The following is a 21,048-nucleotide window of genomic DNA, read 5'->3' on the forward strand; positions in this document are numbered from 1 at the left end:
TCTCACAAAGCATACATTTCAGGGACAGTGCACCATGAGAGAGAACTTTGTAACTGATATGGAGTTGGATAGAGTCAAATTTAAACTGAAAGTAAGCTAGAAAAAGAGTCATGTAGTTTGGTCAACATCAGCCCCTAAAGTCTTGATACTGCCAGTTTTAATAGCAATCTCAGAACAGCAGGTAATCTTATTTACCATATGCTAAGCACGGTGCAGCAGATGGATGACGGCATTCTAGTGTTTTCTGTGCTTTTCTTGCACTTGTCAATTCAAGCCCTGGGAAAAAGGCTGGTATCCAGATTGATAACACATGGATGTTCTCTAAGGGCTTGACTCTTTCATCGGTGCAGTATTGCAGAAAGAATTGAAAATCCTTTCCCTATGAAGGTAAATGCAGTTAGTAATAGTTGGTAGTTCTGAAGATGAGTTTATTAGGTCTGTCTCAAGGTTGTCAGAAGGTAAATCAGGCTTTAAAGAACAGAATAGCCAGAGCTGATCAGGTGGTAGAAGAGTGTTGTGGGATATCACACATAAAGCATCTCCTTAGAGAAACTAATAAATGAAGGAAAAATCAACTTTAAGGGAGTAATGATGATTAGCCTGGGTACATCACTATTTCAGTAACATGCATGAGCCTTCAGTAACAAAATCCTTATACGGCAATCTGAGACTGACCAGATCTATGTTGTTAATGTTTTTAAATATTCTTTTTCTCCTCCATGCAGTAAATTTTACACAATAGACTGAACACTGACACTGAATTAGAAGACTAAGTACTGTAGCCTAGTAGCCAGTTGGTGTCCTTGGATTTTACAGATACAATAACAAAAAATGTTGGAGATTACTATTAAAAATATCTTTAAAACAGTCATCATAAGTCCTTTTCTCTGCAAAAAAAGCTCTTTAAAAAGTAAAATTTACCATACCTTATTCTGTTGCTGCAGTCTTTTACAAATCTGAGAACCACATCTGTCAGGGATCTCCAATGAGTCTAAAGTAGCATGGTAAGTATTTTTAAGAAACTAATAAAACAAGTAATAGCATTTTCAAAGTGAGTTAGGAAGGAAAATAAAACTTCTATTGCCATATCATTATATTCATTATCAGATTTTAAAGGTACTACTCAATCTTCTCTGGTTCATTTTGTACATCCAGTCTTGAAAAACAGTAACAGGGGAGAATATAGAACGTAGCTCAGGAGCACCTTGTCAGGGGGTTCAAGGGCTTTCTAGATCCCTCTCACAGTGGAGACATTTGATGACTGCAAAACATTAGTTTGGAACTGTCTTCATGCTTTCCTTGTCTTTATGGCCTTCATGAGGCATTAGTTATTGGCCACTTCTAGTGACAGATCCTGATTTGAAAATACCTTTCTTTGACCCAGGATATTTTTTAGTGATGTTACTCACCTTTTTAGGACAGGTTAGTCTTCTGCTTGCATAGTGAAGTGAAGCAGCTCCATGTGGAAGAAGCAGTAAGCATGAGAGTCAGTACAAAGGAGAAGGAAAGAACACATTATGTGGCCAGGGAGGTTGGGATCTTGTCAGGCATCAGTGGGTTGATTTAAACTGCCATGGGATTGTAGGCTTCTACAAACCTGGTTTCTAAAGTTGTTTGTACACAGAAAAGAAATAGCATTTTATCCTATTTTAAATGAAAGCAGAAATACTACTCCCTGTAACATTCAACTCCTGACATTTTCTCCTTGCTCCAGCACTAACTGCTTTAGGAGAAGTGAGGCCTTGAACTTTTCTGAGTGGGTATTAAAAATCCTTTCCAAGGATGGCTCTGTCTTTGGCCTTTCAAAGGAAGTGCATAACTTCTTTCAGACATACGCTATTTCTAGAACATTCTCTAGCACTGCTAAAACTTCAATGAGAGGTATCACTTAAACTGCAAGCAAACACCTTTTGCTAGAGCACTCTACTGCATGGGAGATAAACCAGTTGCATGTGTGAAATCATATTTGCAAAATAACTGCATTCAATGACTTCAGCATGGGATTTAGGTACTGCAGTGTAACAATGAGTTTATTCCATCAAACCGAAAATGTCTGGAAGCAGAATTGTAGAATTTAGAGAATCCTTAAATCCATGAAATTTCTGAACTAGCACCTTAGACAGGTGTCTGAGCATTTAAGTAAAAAAGTTTCATCCATTAAGAAAGTATCATTTGAAAGTTTCACACAGTAATTTTATAGGACCTTTATTTTCTCACTGTTGCTAACATTTCATTGTTTAGAGTAAAATAGATATATCTTGCTAGATAATGATTTCAACAAGTCTCATCATTGTCAAGGAGCCTATATTGAGGACAAGGAAATGAAGTTTCTCTAAAACTTCATTGTCGTGTTTGTGGGTTGATTGAACTTTTGCTTCTGTTTTCTTCAAATTACGATCTACAGTTTGATCTTATATATTACTCAAATCAAAAAGGAGAAGCAATGTAAGTTAAATCTTTAGCACGTACATTCAAACATGAATCTTTTGCATTCATGCAGCAGTCTGGATATATCCCTAAGGCATGTATCCAGTATAAGTAGCTGCTAATATAAGTAGGTACTGCAGAAAATTTAAATAACAGACATCAGTGAAACAAATTTTAATGGCTCTATTGCCCAAGTTTCTGAGTATACATCAGTGTCTTGCTGTACAGAATTCCATGCATTGCTCACTGTGGGCTTCTTTTTTTCTGGAAGTTTACTTGCTATGGGCCTTATATTACAGTATCCTCTGCCACTCAACTTCACTGCTGAGGTCATCCAGGATGCAAAAACAGGAAGATTTCTCTAAGTTACTTCCTCATTTTTTCCACTTGGATGGTCCCAATAAGTTCCATAGGTTCCAGTATGAATTATGTCAGCTCACCAGGGAGTAAATGTGCACAGTAGTGTTTTCATAGCTTGAGTTTGAAAGATGACTGGACTGGCTTGTGACATTGGGCTTGGACCTCCTCTGTGGTCTGTGGGATGCTGAACTAATGGGCAATATTTAAGATGAATGTTAATGGTAGAGGGAGATCTTCACAGTATCACAGAATGGTTGAGGTTGAAAGGAGGCTCCTTCCCCCTTCTTGAGCAGGGCCACCCAGAGCCAGTTGCCCAGGACCAGATGGCTTTTGAGTATCTCCAATGATGGGGACTCTGCAACCACTCTGTGCAGCTTGTGTCAGTGCTTAGTGAGCCTCATAGTAAAAAAGATTTTCCTGATATTCAGACGTGCCTTCTGTGTTTCAGTCTGTGCCCATTGCCCCTCTTGAACTAATTTGTTGCTAAAAATGTTTTCTCTTGTATTCTTAGACATCACGCCAAAATAAAAAAAACCCAAACATTAAAATGGGGCAAATACATTTTAATTATGCTCACTTTTCTGTTTAAGAAAAGGCAGTATAGTGGGGTAACTGAATCACTGATCTCCAAATGGCAGTCTTTTATCTATCTATACAGTGATTCCTGAAAATACAATTTCAAATTCATCTCAGATATTCTTTTGTGCTGCAAATTATTGTTCTATGTAGTTTAAATAACAGCTGAGAAAATTTGATAAAAATGTACAGAAATATTAGCAGTTTTAATCCAAACATTTATCAGAGCTGGGAAGCCTGCAATTTTATGGTACAGAAAATGCGAAAAATGCAAAGTGTTTAGAGAACTTGAATGCCATGAGTTAACAGCTGCAACTTCATATAGCTGTGCATCACTCTGTAATCATAAATTCAAGCTAAGAGTGCTCTTTCCAGTCTGAACACTCATGATCAATTTGAATAGAAATGATTCACTCAGTATTTGGAAAGCAAAGCATAGATGCTGAAATGAATTATTAACAAATTGCACCTGAAGAAGTAAATACCATAAAGTCAGAACTTCTCAAACCCGTTATGAATACTGCAGCAAAATCCCCATTAACCTAAGAGTGTGCTTTGGGTGGTGTGTTGGATCTATGTATTAAGATTCAGTTTGGAAATTTTCTTTTCACTATGTCATGTCAAAAAGACTTGAGGACGTTGCATTGCAGGCTCAGTGAAAGTGAATCACTCTCCTGCTCTTTTAGGTTTCTTAATACATTGCAATGCATCTGAATCCTCTTTCCTCCCCTGCTATTCCTGACTATTCCTCTGTGCTTTCTGAACCAGATTTGTGTAAGATATGGCCTAAATTTATCCGTGTGTCTCCAAAATTGCAAATGATAAACTGGAGTTAAGCCAGCTGACTTTAACAGGAATGTGTGTAGTCGTGCCTGTTAGATCACAGGCTCTGTGATTTTTCTGATCAATGCAGAAAGATATTCATTTCAAATGGATATTTTATGCTTAGAGATGGCTTTGTCCTCATTTGTCCCTTTCATTGAAAATACTTCTCAGCCTTCAGTTGTAATTTGTAGTCAGGGCTATATAAAGCCAGTAAGTATCAACCAAAGCCACCTGGAATCTGTCTGCTTACCTGAAAATCATAAAAATGTTAAAGTGGATAAAATCTCCTCACTGAACACTATTAGGTGAGTTAAATATCTCAGCTTTTATATCTGGACGTGGGCAGGATAAAGGAGTCTTATACAGGAAAACAGTGAGTAGCATTGTAGCTACTGGGAAAAATTTCACATATGTTCTACCATGTTTTGTTGGCAAGGCTTTGAAGCAGCATGTAGAAAGGGCACATTGCTCACAGTGCTAGCACATATGATTAAAGATACAGCAAGACAAGTAGCAATCTCTCACAAGAGTTTTAAAAATCACTTATTTAGAAAACCGATGCTTCCAAATCACTGAGCAAGATAAACAGCCCACAGGGAAAATGTGATCTTATTATAATCTGAACCACCAACTACTCTGCTACCATATAGCTCAGAATATTCACGTTCTGGATGCCTTCCAAAATCTGTGTCCCCATTAATCTTTAGATGTTGGGTTTGAAGTGGTTGGTGCTTTGTTTTCTGTTTTGGTTGGGTAGTTTGTGTTTTCTTTTTCATTCTTTTTTCTTCTTTTAAAAGACATTTTCCAATTGCTTTTATTCTTTTGCTTATGAATCTTTTAAGAGCCACACAATGTATAAAGCATGAAAATACTTATTTCCTGAACTAATTTCTTGGCACTTACTGAATGGCAACATTAGCTGTATGTTTATACCAGTAATAACAACACTGTGCTTGGTTGTTTGGAGCAGGTGCATATGTTACCAGATAAAAGCAGAGGTATGACAACTGTTTACTTTGACTTCTGAAACACCACCATCTTTTGGTGCTGAAATCTCTATAACTTTTCTTCTAATCATGTTTTTCTGTCTGTTGTTTTGGTTTTAATGGTGGCTCTGCTTTTTTTTGATACACCTGGTTACAGTAAGCTTCTACAGTCATTTTTTAGCTCACACGCTACTGCAACTGAATTAATTACAGCAAAGTGCTGCAACAGAACAGCAATGATGTTCTTTGAGGTGTGTGTTAAACCAGATTCCCAGATGGATGAGTTTTTTAATAAACTCAGCTACACCACGTTTCAGTTTTCTCAACTGTCTAGAAACTAAGTTTACACACACAGTACTCTCTCACACACATACACGTGATCTGTCTGGGCTAAGCGACCACAGTGATGTACGTCAAGTAAAGCTGAAAAGCCACTGCGCGTATAGGTAATTTTAATCCATTCCATTTTTAAATACCACAATAAATTTAATTTTCACAATAAATTAAATAGCCATATTCAGTTTACAAAATAGAATTACTTAGTGTGAAACCAGTATTTACAAACATTGTACACTATGTACATGATGTTTAGCTTTGTTGACACACAAGCATAGAAGAAAAAAATTATTTGACTTTTTTTTTGACACGATTGACATGCTACAAGTGACACTATGGTCCATACAATAAAACAATAGTGCAAACTCACCACAGGAACTCTGAAACAATGTAGTTTGTATGAGATCAGATATTAATTTCAAATAATAAGAAAATAGTACTATCCACTCTCATTGTAAAAATTCAGCACTGTGTTTAAAGCGTCAGTATTCCTTTAGCAATATACATACCAAATATAGCCTGAAGATTATGCTTTCTCACAGCTTCACAGACTTTTGACATGAATTTTTATGGCATAAACTAGTGTTCTGCTTAGATCAATAAGTATGTCACATAAACACTTCACTAAGCGAGAGGAACACTGACCCTTTCAACAGTGTCTGACTTTATTTCCCTAAATACCTCCTTTCCCTTTGTTATTATATCTTAAAAGATGCAACTATGCTGACAGTAAATTTATGTTAGTTACTACTCTGTAGAAAAAATTGTTCCCACATATATTTGGTCACACACTGCGTATGTACACTTATGCATGAAAAAAAGTTACTTTGACAGCCGTGTCTATGAAAAGTGCATATTTTAGCAGAGACATTTATTGCATGTCTCAGGTGCAACAGAAAGTGTTGTATGAAGTTTAGTTTAGGGCCAGTTAAATGTCCTCCCAGTGATCTGGTAAAATTTTTGATTAAAAGGATGAAAGAACTTGCGCAATTTGGTAATGACAGAGGTATCCACCTCTGGATGGATGCGTCCCTTGCTACCCGCCAGGCACTTGTTAAAGACAATGTTAAATCGCAAGCAGTAAAACCCTCTGGTGGCATTGAAGTATAAATTGTACTGACTTATCCTCGGAGGAAGATTTAGGAACTTCTCGACCAGCTGGAGTTCTGGCAGTGGTTCTGTGATGAGCCGGTCTCCATCCACAATATGAAACTGCTCAATTGGGAAGTATTTTAACCATCTCTCCAGATGTTTTGTGTAGATGCTGGTTCTCACTGCCTTATACTTAGTGTTCACTTCACATGTATTAGGATCAATAGCCAGCTTCTCAAATTTGTAGTAAGTTTTGTTCTTTCTTTCCTTACCTTCCAGCACCTGAGTGTAATCAGAAATAGCTCTTGTGGTAGGTTCCCTGACAATGATCAATAATTTGATAGATGAGTTCATTTTGTAAATCCTTTCAGGTACTTCCTCAGTGATAAAATATGCAGGGCTTTTCTCAATTGTTATTTGTTGTGGGTAAGAAAAAGGCATTTTTTTCCGGTACCACTCAATCCCCTTGGCATAGTTCTCATCATTGTCAAAGAAGTGAATCTCTTGAGAAGCTTTGACCACTGCAGGGTGAAGGTTCAGCATCTCCAATAGTGCTCGGGTGCCTCCTTTCCTCACCCCAATGATAATGGCCTTGGGAAGCTGCTGGACAAGATTGTGCAGTCGTATTTGCTCCTTGGTGGCATTGCCCTTTCGGAATTCATGGAGCAGCCCTCTCTTGAACTGCAGAGCTCGCAGTGGGATTTCGTCCTGGCTACGGGGTCCAAATCGACCATCGATGGGGCAGAGGGGCTGCAGTCTGCAAGCAAAATAAGAGGTATTTGTAAAAAAAGGCTATCTCTTAAGGCATGTTTTCTCTATAAGGCAATCATGCTCTTAGAAACCTTTTACAATACAGTGTCAGCAGCCCAGCTATCAACTTTTATTTAATTCTGCCAGTGATTAAATTGCTTGAAAATTGTTTATTTGTTCTGGTCTTTTGCTGTGATTTAGCTGAGTAACTCCTAACTCCACCCTCCTGCTCTTTTGAAGCATAGGCACTATGATTACAGTTCTCAGGGCTTCTTGAGACTTGCTTAACCTCCCACACTACTCATTAATTTGAAATTTTATTTGGTTATTTTGATCTAAAAATCCAGTTCATTTAAGTTGTTTCTTTTCAACATTTTTCCTGTTCTGGCCTGAATTCTTTCCTGCACTTCCCATTGTGGTGTTGTTATTAGCTGCTGATCCAGAGTTGTCCTTTTTACTGAAGAGAAGCAAACAGGATGAGAAACAGCTTTCTAGGCATCACCTTTCAATAGTTTCCTTCCTCTTTGGAAGTTGCCCAGTGTTTCCTTGTGAATCAGAAAGACCAGGGTTCTGAATCAGACATGATTAACAAGGCACAGATAGAATGGCAAGAAAAGTTTTTAAAAATGCACTTACTGCATCATTACAGCAATGATTTTCTTATCATCACAAATGTTTCCTCCTACAAAACCTCATTTTCTTTTCTTCTGTGGGGCGTTTTTGCCCCACATTCTTGTGCTATTCTTTTATATTCATCTGCAATTATTTCACCTATTTTCCACTTTTCTTACGCTTCTTTCTTGTATTTGATTTCATTGAATGTTAAGAAATGACTCAGTAATAAAAACATTAACATTTTGCTGCTACAGAACCTTAAATAAGCCTTCACCTCCACTCCTGTTTCAGCGCTTTAGTAATTATACAGACCAATATTGCACTGAAGATGAAATTGATGTGGAGAGACAGCTTCTAAAGTCCTAAAAAAAATATTATTAATAAGTTTGCACAGCTATGCTCTCCAAAATTAAGGATATGTAAGAACAAAGGGTGCATAGGCAATTTTAATATGAGCTTGCTCTGCATATATATTATGATACAGTTCTTAAATTACACAGCCACATGCCATTATTTTTCACAGGACCCCTGCCTCAGCCAGTATACCAGATGGGCAATGCTCATTAATAGCTGTTTAGGTATTCAGTATTTATTCTGGTCTCTCAGCATGTGGCCCCTCACTCATTTACTGTATATTATTCAAACCCTGCTTTCAGGACAGAATTATTTATTTCTTTATGGCTTTTCCATCCATCACTGCTTCTTGAGGTCTCTAATTTGACAATGATGCTAGGACAATGGATGGTTGGAACAAAATAAGTTTGATCCCCCTGGCTGACCCACTAGCTTTTTTCCTTGATTATCCAGATGCTGAGAGATACAGACTGTCCAGACAGAACTGAAGAACAGCCCAGATGACATTGTTAGGTTCACATGAGCTCCAGCTAAGTCCTGCAGACTAATTAGAAAATGTGATGAGGAGTGAGCTCATGTTATTTCTTTTCTCAGCATCTAGGCTCTTGTCCTTTGCTCTGCTGTCTACTGAATAAGAGCCTGACTTGGTGGCAGAGAACAAATGTTGCTGCAAACCTGCCAATTAAAAAAACCCAAACCACAAACAAACCAAACAACAACAAAATCACATAAAAGACCACGCAGAAAGCAATGTCTTGATTTAACAGTGATACAGTTTGGTCAGATTGTGGTGTGGCTCGTAGGAAAGTCTTTCTGCAGCAGCAAGGTGGCAGTTAAAAGCAAAAGAAACAGAAGCTGTAGCTGCCTTCTCTCTTCTCCTCTTCCCTCTCCTTCTGTGTATTTGTTATTTGTTTTCAGCAAGGAGGATTCCACAACAGCAGTTTCAGGCCCATCTCAACTAATTTTATCTCTTTTGCTCAAAAGACACTTATCACTGCCTTCAGTGTAACACAACAGCTTGTCAAACAGGGTGGTTTCCTTTAAAAGTAAATAAATACCCAAGATATCCTCTAGTCTAACATTGGATGTTGTTAAAAGTGTTAAAAGTGTTACTTTTCAGGTTTTTTAATTTTTCTCTTTTCTTCTCCTTTTTCTAAACAATAAAAAAATACTCTTTAAAAGATCTTGGCAGTGTTGGTAGTAAGCAGGCTGTCTGTTCTTGGTACTTGAATCTCCAGATGTAACTATTTACTGTTATATTGCAAGATGTTATTTTTTTTTTAATTATCTGAGTAATTTTTTTTTCATTAAAATAACAGTCCTTTGCAAAGAAATAGTGTATGACATTTATTATATCACTGAGTTTCTCTCCCAGAACAGGGAATTTCTCAAACTACTACAGTGAAACTCCACAAATACTCTTTCTGAGAAAACCTAATGTAAAACAATTTATCTTAGGGAACTTCAGTTTTGAAAAATTTCAAAGCAGCTAAAATAAACCTGGGCAATCTTCGTGACAAGTAGCAGTGCTGTCTCTCCTGATCCAGAATACTTGCTAATTATCTTCCAATGGAGGTGTCACAGCGATAAAGGATCGTAAACCTGATGCCAGCAGGAGCAATTGGGAGCATGGAAATCAGGTGCAGAGGCTCCCTGTATTTCCAACGAGGGAGTCAAGCAACTTACAAGAATGATCCAGGTCTTCTTAAAAATTGCTAGGCACAGAATGTGTTTGAGCTTCCACATGTGAAGCAGCTCCATACACTCAGGATCTGAAGGACAGTGGCCTCCCCTGGAGGGAAGTGCTCAGCTTATTGGACCTTCTGACTCAATGAATCAGACAAACTAGTGGTAATTTCCCTTCAGGCCTAAGAAAACTCAAAAACATTCCTGTTGAAGAGCCTAATATGAGGCTATTAAACGTGGGCCATCCCCAGCTCTCTTGTTCAAATTAGATCAGCATAAATTAAACATAAATGAATCTGGATTTCTTCCTGAACAATTAGTTATTCCAAAGTCTATTGAAACCACTCAGCATCATTTTACTGACAGACTCAACAACTTTAGATTGTGCCCTAGTGCTGAGGCAGAAAAACATTTCCAGTTAATTGATGCTTGTCTCATCCTTTCCAGTGGCTCTTTCTCTCTTTCATGACAAAGAAAAAAAAAATAAAAGGGGGCTGCTTTGTATCAGTGTGGTATATTTCACACTCGGTACTGCAAGAGAATGAAACTGAATTTTACTGCCATTGGCAACATTATATATGAAACCAGTGGAATTCACTGCTGCAGGAGGTCAGCAAGTCAAATACCATGGCGAGATAATTTTATAGTCATCAGTAAATTCTGTAGATGTGCAAGCATAGATAATAGCACGAGGTTAATTAGATTTCATGCCTCTGAGCATAAAATATACTTTTGTGGGACCGGTAAGGATTTCTGCCTCCATTTAGAGCATCACATTAGACTCAGTGAAGTTTTCACCTCTGAAGCTCAGAGGTGCTTTGACCACCAGGGAAAAGAAGATGTAAATTCTGGGGCTTAATTTCCAGGGCACTTGGTCCTAGCTGAGTACAGTCTCCCTCTTCTAGAGTGGATTTAAGCAGCTGAAGAAGGTGCCCAGTGACCTTAGGTGGAGCTCAACATTACCTAGCAATGGACTCTAGGTATCTGTTTTCAATTCACTTTCCATGCACTGCATATTCCCACAGGATTGTATCACAATTTTGAACTCAACTAATATTTTCCATAATTTAAAAGAGGGATGCTAATAGAGCATTAGCACTGACAAGCTGTCTACCAGCTTCTGGAAATCCTGAAGCCTTGTTTCAGTCAACCTTTTTGAAACAGCTTTTTTTTTTTTTTAATCCTGTCTTTGAGTAGCACCTATGAAAGCCATCCCAGGCCATTTTTGAAGGTAACTAAAACAGCAGTGTCAGTGCAAGTAGTGCTACTGTTGCACTCTCAGTAACCAGTCAAAACTCAGGCTGGTCAAAAGTGCCAAATACTCTTTGATTTCCTCTGCTGGATTTTCTACGGCTCTCCAGGAAATGACTTGCAGAGAAAACCCACTTATTTGGCACATTCAGCTCCAGAAAATACTGGCTAATTAAGATACAATTCTCAAACCCTAAAGCAATCTTTCAAGTGAAATAGTATTCAAAACTTGATGAGCTACTCTGCAGGCTCATACTTAATTTTAACTACCACTGTAGCACATTAATTGCTTGCTCATAAATTTAGAAAAGATGATATATATAAATACATCTTAACTGTTTTGCTGAAACTAGACATCAACACACATGCACACAGACAAAAATGACCTACTGTAATGACATTTTTACTGGATGCTGGTTTATTTCTTCTCTGAAAACAAGTGTCAGTGTGCTTAGAATACAAATGGACAGATAGAAATACTTTGACAGGGATGACTTGTGACTCTATTTTCCTACTCTCTTCTCCAAAGGGGAGAAAAGAACAATGAAAACCACTACTAGAATAGACAGTCTTCTGTCTTTCTATATATGAGTAGACACTAAAAAAAAATTTAAGATAATCAGATCCTTGAAGCAAAATCTCAGCCTGAGCCCACTTAAAATTAAGAGAGCTGCTACTTAGTGACTTACCTATCCAAGCTCCCAACTCTGGCAACTAGATATAGGAGACTTCCAATAGCAAGGCTGCCTAGCACAAAGAGCTTCTGTCTCAGCAACGCCTGCTGTTTGAATAGCATGGCCCTCCATCAATCTTCAGGACTTCTTCAGTCTATGGAGACAAGAATAGAGACAAGAACACATAAAGCACTGACCAGAAAGCAATATGCAGGGTAGCGTTTAATCAGTTGTTGCAAGTGATTAAGCCATGCTTGCAAAATCTTTTTAAACTGTAAAATAAGTAGTTAAAACTTTTTTGTTTGCTAGTGCTTTTCTGTCCCACATGGTAGCTCCAGGCAATGTATCTGGAATAGGGTGATAATTCTGGAAGTGACAGTTCATCTACACCCACCATTACTAGGGCTGTCTGATAGCCATATTCTGGGTCTTGATGGTGTACAGGCTTGTATTGAAATAGGATCTTTTGTTAGGTAAATGTTATCAGACTTTAAGCCCTTCAGAATCAGCCTGGGCTAGATTTCAACAGTCTTAAATGCTTTGCTGCCACGTGAGACAGCAGTAACCAGGAGTTAGGCTTGCAGCTCCTGTGCACATAGTATATGGGGGCATGTTTACTCTGTCTCTACTATTATTAGAGTGCAAGCTGGAGAGAAATCTAAACTAGTGTATTTCCTGATCTCTGCCAGCAAGCCCATGGTGACAGAGCTGAGAAGCATGCAGCTGGGGTGGGTACAATGATGGTTTTTCAACACTACCACATCCTATAAGCTTTCCCTGTGATGAGTGTCAGCTTGGTCTGTTCTGTGGAGAACATCTTAGGCACCTCATTTGGCTGACACCAGCCTTGGCTGTCATCTCAAAACCTGATGGGACACAAAATAGCATCCCTGAACTGATCATGCCTATATCCCCAAATTTTAGCAACATCAAAGCATAGACTTAAATTTCCTTTTCTGATATGATCCAGAGACCATCAAAACCCCACAAATGAGCTTTGCTTCAAATAGTCTTAAATATGAGGCAGGCAAGAGTCAAAAGATATGACCTTGTGCCAAAAATATGCAACCAGAATAACCAGGAGGTCCCTAGGTAAGGCAGAAAGAGGTGCTGAGTAAGACTGTTTGTCTTTAGCCTGCATCTTCCCTAGGCATGAAGTTTGTGTTCAGAACTGTAGACTTGTTTAGGAAACTCAGAATTACATGTGTAATACCTTTTGAAAGAACTGAGGATAGAGATAAGCTCCTCCTTTAAAAGCGCAGTCTAAGATGATGTGGTTCTTCACTCTGTACTTGTCCTGGGTTTTCTTATACATATACAGGAGAATTAAGTTCAAATCCTCTCACTAGTTCAGGGGATGTAAAGTTATATTGCCTACCTACCAAATGAATGCTTTAATTATCAAATTGATCCTTTTGTTACAAAAAACAAAAACATAAATCACCTGAACTACTCATCCATAGTCTCACTCCCTCAACCAAGGAATGTTTCATGTATTATGGAATAGTTTCAACAGAGACTGCTTTTTTTTTTCAACTGAATTTTGATTTGACTTACTTTGAACAATTTCTGATGTCAAGTTTCTTATGTTTTAGTTCTAGCAAAGCTCACTTTGAGCTCACTTCTTTTCCAGCCTTCGGATTTGCAGCAGGCAAGACTGGGATAGATTATAAGCACATAGCTATATACAGAAGCAGTGGGTAGTGAGAGTGCAGGGTTTGACTGGCCACTGTTAAACAAAGTCTGCAAATTTAGAACTTCTGGTGTTAATAGTAACTCCTTATACAGCTAAGTCATAGCTCAGGATAGCCTATCATACAGGACAACTCATCATATAGAATATATTGCTTTTCACATAGTAAAAGCAACTCTGTAATAAGAATTCTTAGATAAGATTCTTATTGCAACAAGAATTATATAAAACACAGAGTAAAAGGAGTTTGCAATGTAAACACAGAGACAGAAGAAGTATTATCATCCTTTAAAATATAAATGAGGAGCAGAAGTACAGAGAGATTAAGTGATTTGCTCAAGGTCACAGAGAAAACCTGTAGCACCAGTGGGATTCAGTGTGAAATGTCTGACTCCCTGTCTAGTGCCTTAACTACATGACACCCTTGTGCCTTTTTTGTAGTATATATTTTTTTAGCATTGAAAAATAAACATAAAAATGACATATAAATGAGGAATTCTAGATACCAAGCAAGGAAGAATAGCTGAAGATTAATTGTTAAGAAAAATCTATGTTGATCTGTTGTTGCTAATTACTCTTTTAATTAAGTTATTTAATTAAAGAAGAGGAAAGAGGACATCATGATGATGATGATAGCAAATTTTCATAGATTTCCAGTTTTAAATCCTTCAGGGCTGGTCCCCCTAAGTAAAACTGTCACTTCAGCATTACAACAATTAGTTCTAAATTGTATTTCTCAGAAAACACGTACATATGCATCCCTCTGTACATGAAATGAAAGTGCTTTCCACACATTCTCTCTTGTACAGGCTCTTGGACCTCAGCTAAGTCCTACCTGCAGGCCTCACTAAGGCTGTGGAGTTCATCAGGTCATAATGAAATCAAATTAACAAAGAGCTATTTCCTGAAGGAAAGTCTCATGACCCGACATTAATGTTTGCAACAAGATTCAAAGAAAAAAAATAAACCAACCAACCAACCAAAAAATCTTCCACAGAATGACAAGTAGTAAACACCCGCTAGAAATGCAAATATAACATTATTTATTTGTTTATTTCATTTTGGTTATCACTTTTAGCATCTAATTTAAAGTCCGTGGTGAGACAAGGGGAGGCACAAAATTACAAAATGAAATATACAAACCTTTAGAATCAATTTTAAGTAATGTTAAGTTTGATGGCTCTGTAATAGTAGCAATGGAAAATTACTGAGGTGCATGATACACATTAAAAAAACAGAGTACAGCTAGAGAACATACTGAGAATTCTTGTACAAGATAAACCATTATAGTTGACGTAGTCTTAGGCCCTATGACAGTACAAAATGAATGTTAAGAAAAACAGTCTAGAAGAACAGGACGCAGGGATAAGGAGTATCTGGGAATGGCAGGTGTCCAGGGTGGGCTACAGTTAAACTAATTGATAAGTAGGAGGATAGGAGGATTATTATGTCTCTGGTGCTAACGAACCAATTGAACTGGTATGAGCATCTACTGGGTGTGCTTCAAAGGCTGCCAGAAGTGATGAAGATTGTTGGAAGAAGTAAACAACCCTCAGAGACCACCATCACAGTTTTGTGCGCATGCGGGGAACTTTCTGGAAAATTATGTAATCCGTATGTAGCCTCATGCATATGTATGTATGCCCAGGGACTATATAAGGCTGGCTTGTCTAGCAATACGGGGACACACGTTAGGAGGAGCTATCCCCTGTGACTCCCGGCGCCGCAATAAAGAATACCTGCTTGTCAACTTGAAAACTTTGTTGGCAAGTTTGTTCCTGGAGTTTTCTCCAAATCAATTGAAGGAGTTTCATTCCAGAGATGTTGTGACCTTTATAATACTTTCCTCAGATGTTGGATTTTTTTTTAATGAAAAGAAATTGTAGTTAAATAATATCTCAGCTTCAGAAAAGGCTGCATCTTGCAATGGATATACTGAGATAGGTCTACGTGACAGAGGACAGGACTGAAAAAAAACCATTTCTATTTAAGCCACAGAGTAAATACAACCAGAATGTGATTAAGGTGAAGGTCCCTAAGGCAGAAATGTTGCTGGAGACTAACATGGCAACACTTAAATGAAATGGAAAGAAGAAATGAAAAGGAAGAAATGAAAATTCCAGGACATATTATAAGGTGCACAAAGTTTTCTGTAAGGAACGCATACTTTTAAACTTAACAAGAAGCTGGAAGGCAAGATAAAATATAATCCAAAGTGACAAGATTTTAGCAGTTATTTGAGGCAAATAAGGGTGGGGTTTTTTTTAAAGAAAAAAAAAAAATTGCTGTCTGTTAGGGTTGACAGCTGAACTGCCACACAAGATACTGACCAGCCTGAGGAGGTTTGGGAAAACTGCAGGCAGAACTTTTCCAGGTGCTGGATGCTGGATGTAGAACTTTCCACCAAAAGAGTTAAACATTTCCAGTGGGCTTACATCAGAAATATCTAGTTAAATATGCATACAAAGCAAGTTCCTTCCTTGCTATCCAAGAGTGTCATGATGCACAAAGAACACAAAAAACCCACAGTATGGAATGCATAATTTCTAGAAATGAAAGTGTGTGCAACATCATGTAGAGAAAAAAATGTAATGTGCTTTGTGATTTCAGATGCACATCTGATCTAACTTTTTAGGTTGACATGGTAAAGTTAAATAAAGTTAAATAAAGAAGCTTCATTTAGCCCTAGAAAGCAGCCTTCTCTCTATTGATGTGAATGCCTCACCCAACTCCATTCCCCATGTTCCCCATGTACTTGCTGGTAAGAGGACTGGGGTTATTGCCAAGAAAACACAGTACAACTATGTAGAACTCTGTTGATAATACCAACCAAAAAACACATGGACTTTTCCTAAGAAGACGATGTGATCATGGATAAAGGAAGATATTGCATGTCCTGGATAAACAATGTGAATTTTCAGTGAACTCCCATAAAAGTTAGTTTTAGGTTCGAGTCAGGTCAAATTCAAATGAGTAAGAGAAAACAGAAAAAGAGCACACCAGTGATGGTACTACTGGTAAAAGTCTAAATTTGATAACACTGCAAATTGTGCAGACTCACTGAAAACAGAAGCTGTTGCTGTAATAACCTATTCTGAATAAACAGACAATGAGACAAGAAGTTCACAAGGAGCTTGCTTGAAAATGATCAGAGGGAAATTTTTGGACACATGGAGTCAAAATGAGAAGATGCTACAGATAAATGAATAGCATGTGGTTAGTTATAAATAGAAGTGTAAGAAAGAAAGGCAACATATAATCCTTTCATAAACAGACTGAAGAGAAACAGTCCTGATGGAGTGATGCGATTAATCAAAGAGAAGTACAAACCACAGGCAAATATGCACAAAGGATGCTGAAAGAAGAGGCTTTTTTTTTTAGATTAATTTATCAATCAGTTGGCATAGATTTTTTTTTTAATTTTGCACACTAACAAGGGTCATCTGTTGACCAACAAATATTTGTCTTCGTACACTGCAGAAAGATCTTTGAGTTAATGTGGAATTTAAACACTGTGACTGAGAAAACAACTCAGAACTGATCACTTGTCACATTTCCATTTCTCTTGATTTTGTATTATGTTTCTTGAATGTTAACTACAGCTTCCTGCATTTATCACTGTGAGTAAAGTTCATACAAATCAAGCATTTAGACTTTTTCTGGAGTAGGAAATCACATGAGGTTTGGGAAAGGAGGGGATTTATCCCTCAAATTGTGTGCATCATCTCATCAGCTTATGATCTTCCTTATGGTCTGGCTGGAAGAGCCAGTCATGCTCCTGCTCCTTCTTTAACCTCCTCCAGGTCCTCCCTTTCACTTTGTGTTATCTCACCAGTGAAGGAAGTCTAGACCAGTGGCAAGAAAAAGACACAGTCCCATTGTACTTCTTCCCCAGGCCCTTCACTTTGGTGGCTCAATTACAGCAGTTCTACTGCACCTTGTGGGCTGTATTAAAGAGGTAGAACAATCATGACAAAGTAGAACATGATTTTTCATTGGGGAAAAGATTTATTATTCTCAATAGCATTGAATAGCCTAAGAACAGACAAAATTCTTCACATTTTTGACACAGTAAAATGAAATGGATAATGGGAACTGAAAGCTTTGAAAATGCCATTTTTCTGAGGGAATGGCTAAGTGCTGAGTCTGCAAAAATAGAATTTGGATATTTTTCTTAATGGTTCATTTTTTTAATATCGAAAAGAAATTTAATTCTGAGGAGTGGTAACAGTGTTTCAAATTTTTCTCTCTAGCATAAGAGCGAGATTGGATAAAATAAGATTAACACACTCTTGATTCAGGTTATGAAGGAAGAAAAGAAGGAAGTATGTTTAAAACATAGAACAAGTTCACAGTTTCAGGTAAGTGTTACTGTATACTAAACAAGTCCTTTTCTCCTCATGACTCATATTAACTGAAACAGTGGAGATGAAAATGTCAAAAAAAGCTGGTGGAAAAGAGTGAATGATGCAGATAAACTCTGACATAAAGATTTCCTACACTCTTATGTCCCAGCTGTGACAATAATTAAAAATATATATATTTTTTTTTTTTTTTGCCTGCTATTGTAAAGCTTTGGCATCTAGGACTAGCTTTAAGCTGCCCTTCACATCAGTTCTTTGTGCAAAGAAGTGGTAAGATGCTTTCTCCAGAAAGGCTGCTATACTCTGGGAGCCCATCCACAAAATCGGCATCTGTATGTGAATACTAGATAAGAAAGCCTATGTTCATTTCACAGAAGTTAGCACACTATCAGTGCTGAAAGAGCATTTGTGATTTGTAATCCCAAGCTCATCACCTTAATATCTGTGTTCTCTCAAGCCGATAGAGAATGGTAATGGCTATTTATTTAGTCCACTGCCCACGTGACATTTAACACCAGACACCTTCAAGACTCATGTATCCATAGTTGTGTTATCTCTAAGTAGCTGTTGCGTCAAGTGACAACAGTACAGAAGGCCATAACCAGCTCTTTATCACATTGTTTTCTCAGCCTGACCCCTTCTTGCTTTTTGCATCTTACTAAAAGACACTGAGCAAGATGGTGCTGGGAAGAGAGAAACTTCCGAAGCTTGATATTGTCTTTGTGGTGCCCTGTGCCAAACAGATCTGCTGCCAGATTGTCAGAGTAGTTAGGAATCTCAGACGCCTTGATGCCCTTGAGGTCTCAGACACATCTGCTTAGGAAAACTGCCTTATTGCGTCTGAGCAGGAGAGTCAGGCGGCCGAGTTCTGCTGAATGATGACTAGGTTGCCATGATCCACGCTTAGCTACAGTGCTCTAGGAACACTTCCAAGCACATAGATCTTAATAGGACTCCATTAGTCCAAAATACAGATGCCTGTATCCTTGCCAGCATCCTGAGTGTATTACCCTGCACTGCTCTTCATAAAACGCAAGATTAATCTCCTAGGGTTGGCCCTTTTCTTCGAATTAATGATGTTTCCCCAGCTACTTCCCTCCTTTTCTTCTGAAATGATCACCTTATTCGTCTCCTCCATTTCTCAGGAATGGTGGAGTTGATGACACTAAGATGGAAGACCTGTGGAAATGCATTTCTGACTGTAGAAAATTTATAATATATACTAATTTCACAGTCTTGAAAAGAGAATACCAGCCTTGTTTTTTCCAGCTGGCATTGCAACTGCAAATAAAAATAGCAATCAAAAAGGAAAAAGGAGATTGAGGAGGAAATGCAGTGAAATGGAAGAGTAGAGGAATAACTGCATAAGTCAAAAGAGAAATCACAAAGGGAGGCAAATAGCACTGTCACATTGAGAGTAAGCAGGTTTTTTTTTTCTCAGAAAGGTAAGCAGGTACATATGCAGAGCTTTCTTCTGCCCTTTTTTTTTTTTTGCTAGAAAAAATTGGCTTTTCCCAAATAATACCATACCTGAAATAAAACATATGAAAACTGTTTTCAGGTTCTTTAATTAATTAAAACTGGCAGACAATTTAGGCTAATTCTCCTCTTAGCTGTTATGATGGCAAATCTAGATGGCCTCATGCAGCTTTGTTTTCAGTCTCTGTTTTCTGTGACTTTCCTTTAGAGAAGAAGCAAAAGTGACTTAAATACAAAATATTACTAGGAGTCAAAAGCATTGATGGGAAGACTACCAGAAACAATTTAACCAAGCTGCAAATATATTTTGCTGGTACACTGCATTTACAGTAAAAACACCTAAATAGATTTTTGCCCATGGCTTTTACCTCCCAGTGAGGAAAAAATCCAGTCTGAGGTAACCCACCCCCCCCCACCCCCCCCCACCCCCCCCCTTCTGTGCATATATGGTTATATTATAAAAAAGTAATTTGGGTGAGTCTGAAAATTTTGTTGCAGCCTAATCTTAGTCCTTGTTCCTCAGGCCAGGTACACTGGCCTAGCTAGACTGCCGTCAGCCCTCATGTTGTGTTCTTCATTAATACTGCCTGCACAGCTATGTCTTACTCTGGCTGCTAAAATAGAGTTAAGTAGCAGTGATACAAGCAGTGAGATAATCCTGCAAGATACTGCAAGACAACTAATTATAATGACATCTTCTCATGGTCCTGTTCGGCTTCAGCTTCTGTGACTCTGTGATTTGCTTCTTACACAGTCTCAGCTTCCTCTGGGTGTAGTGTGGACCAGGCCGCTCTCTCTTGCCTGTCTGCATGTCTTCATGTAGCACACGTGCTCATCTCTTTTCTCTTGTCCAAACTCATATTCTGGACTGCCCCATTACTGATGAATACACATCACACTAATATGGAGCACCTATATTCATTCTGGATCAGCAGCATCTTTGGCTTTTACTCAGCCCCCTAATCTGAGACATAGCTCAGACTACTCTCTGAAACCTTATATGCAAGCCAAATTTCATAGCTTTTTTTCTGCATAAATGTCCCAAAGACGGAGTCTGTTACATACCTAAATATTTAAATTTTGCTGTGACTTCCCTTCACCTTTTTATCCTAACTGCTGTGGTGGTCTTTTCTCTGGCCTTGGCCAGTACAACTGTAGTCCATTCACATGCTTTCTGAACAGTGCTGCAAAGGGCATTCTTCCAGCCCATGTCTCTGACTACACCACATCTGTCTAGCCACCCTTTATTACCTTTCCGCTTTCTCTGTCATACCTTTTTATGTATTTCTGTGTCTGGGTATTCCATGGGGTTTCTACTGGGGGAACAGGAAGAAAGGGAGTTTAAAAACTTGATCCTAAAGGCCACTCATTTATTTTTGAAAAATAACTGTAAGCCCTGACCACAACACTTCCTTAAGTAGTGCTGACTATTTTTAACGTGGAAATCTAAGTGAAAATATCAATAGCAGTTTAACCAGGAACTTGTTACAATGCCTCTGTGAGAGTGGGAGACCTGTTAACAGTTTTCTCTGAAAATGGAAGAGCTGTGATTGTCTGCTGTGCATGTGTTTTAAAGGCCA

General features: G+C 38.1%; 1 protein-coding gene across 4 annotated transcripts in view; it reads right to left on the bottom strand.

Moving 5' to 3' along the window:
* Window positions 1-5,609: 5,609 nt before the first annotated feature.
* The window catches only part of HS3ST5 (heparan sulfate-glucosamine 3-sulfotransferase 5), a 203,575-nt gene continuing 188,136 nt past the window's right edge, over window positions 5,610-21,048 (bottom strand). For all 4 annotated transcript variants that reach the window (XM_057413203.1, XM_057413200.1, XM_057413202.1 and 1 more), the window contains 2 exons: window positions 11,948-12,086; window positions 5,610-7,359 (listed from right to left, as the gene is read on the bottom strand). In XM_057413203.1, coding sequence (XP_057269186.1) covers window positions 6,429-7,359; window positions 11,948-12,054 — 1,038 coding nt within the window. In that variant the 5' untranslated portion in view covers window positions 12,055-12,086 and the 3' untranslated portion in view covers window positions 5,610-6,428. The remainder of the gene's footprint in view (window positions 7,360-11,947; window positions 12,087-21,048) is intronic.

Source organism: Pezoporus wallicus, unplaced genomic scaffold (assembly GCF_028554395.1).
Source record: "Pezoporus wallicus isolate ANWC-B61680 ecotype Strahan unplaced genomic scaffold, APGP_CSIRO_Pwel_v1 contig_7505, whole genome shotgun sequence".
Lineage (NCBI taxonomy): Eukaryota > Metazoa > Chordata > Aves > Psittaciformes > Psittacidae > Pezoporus > Pezoporus wallicus.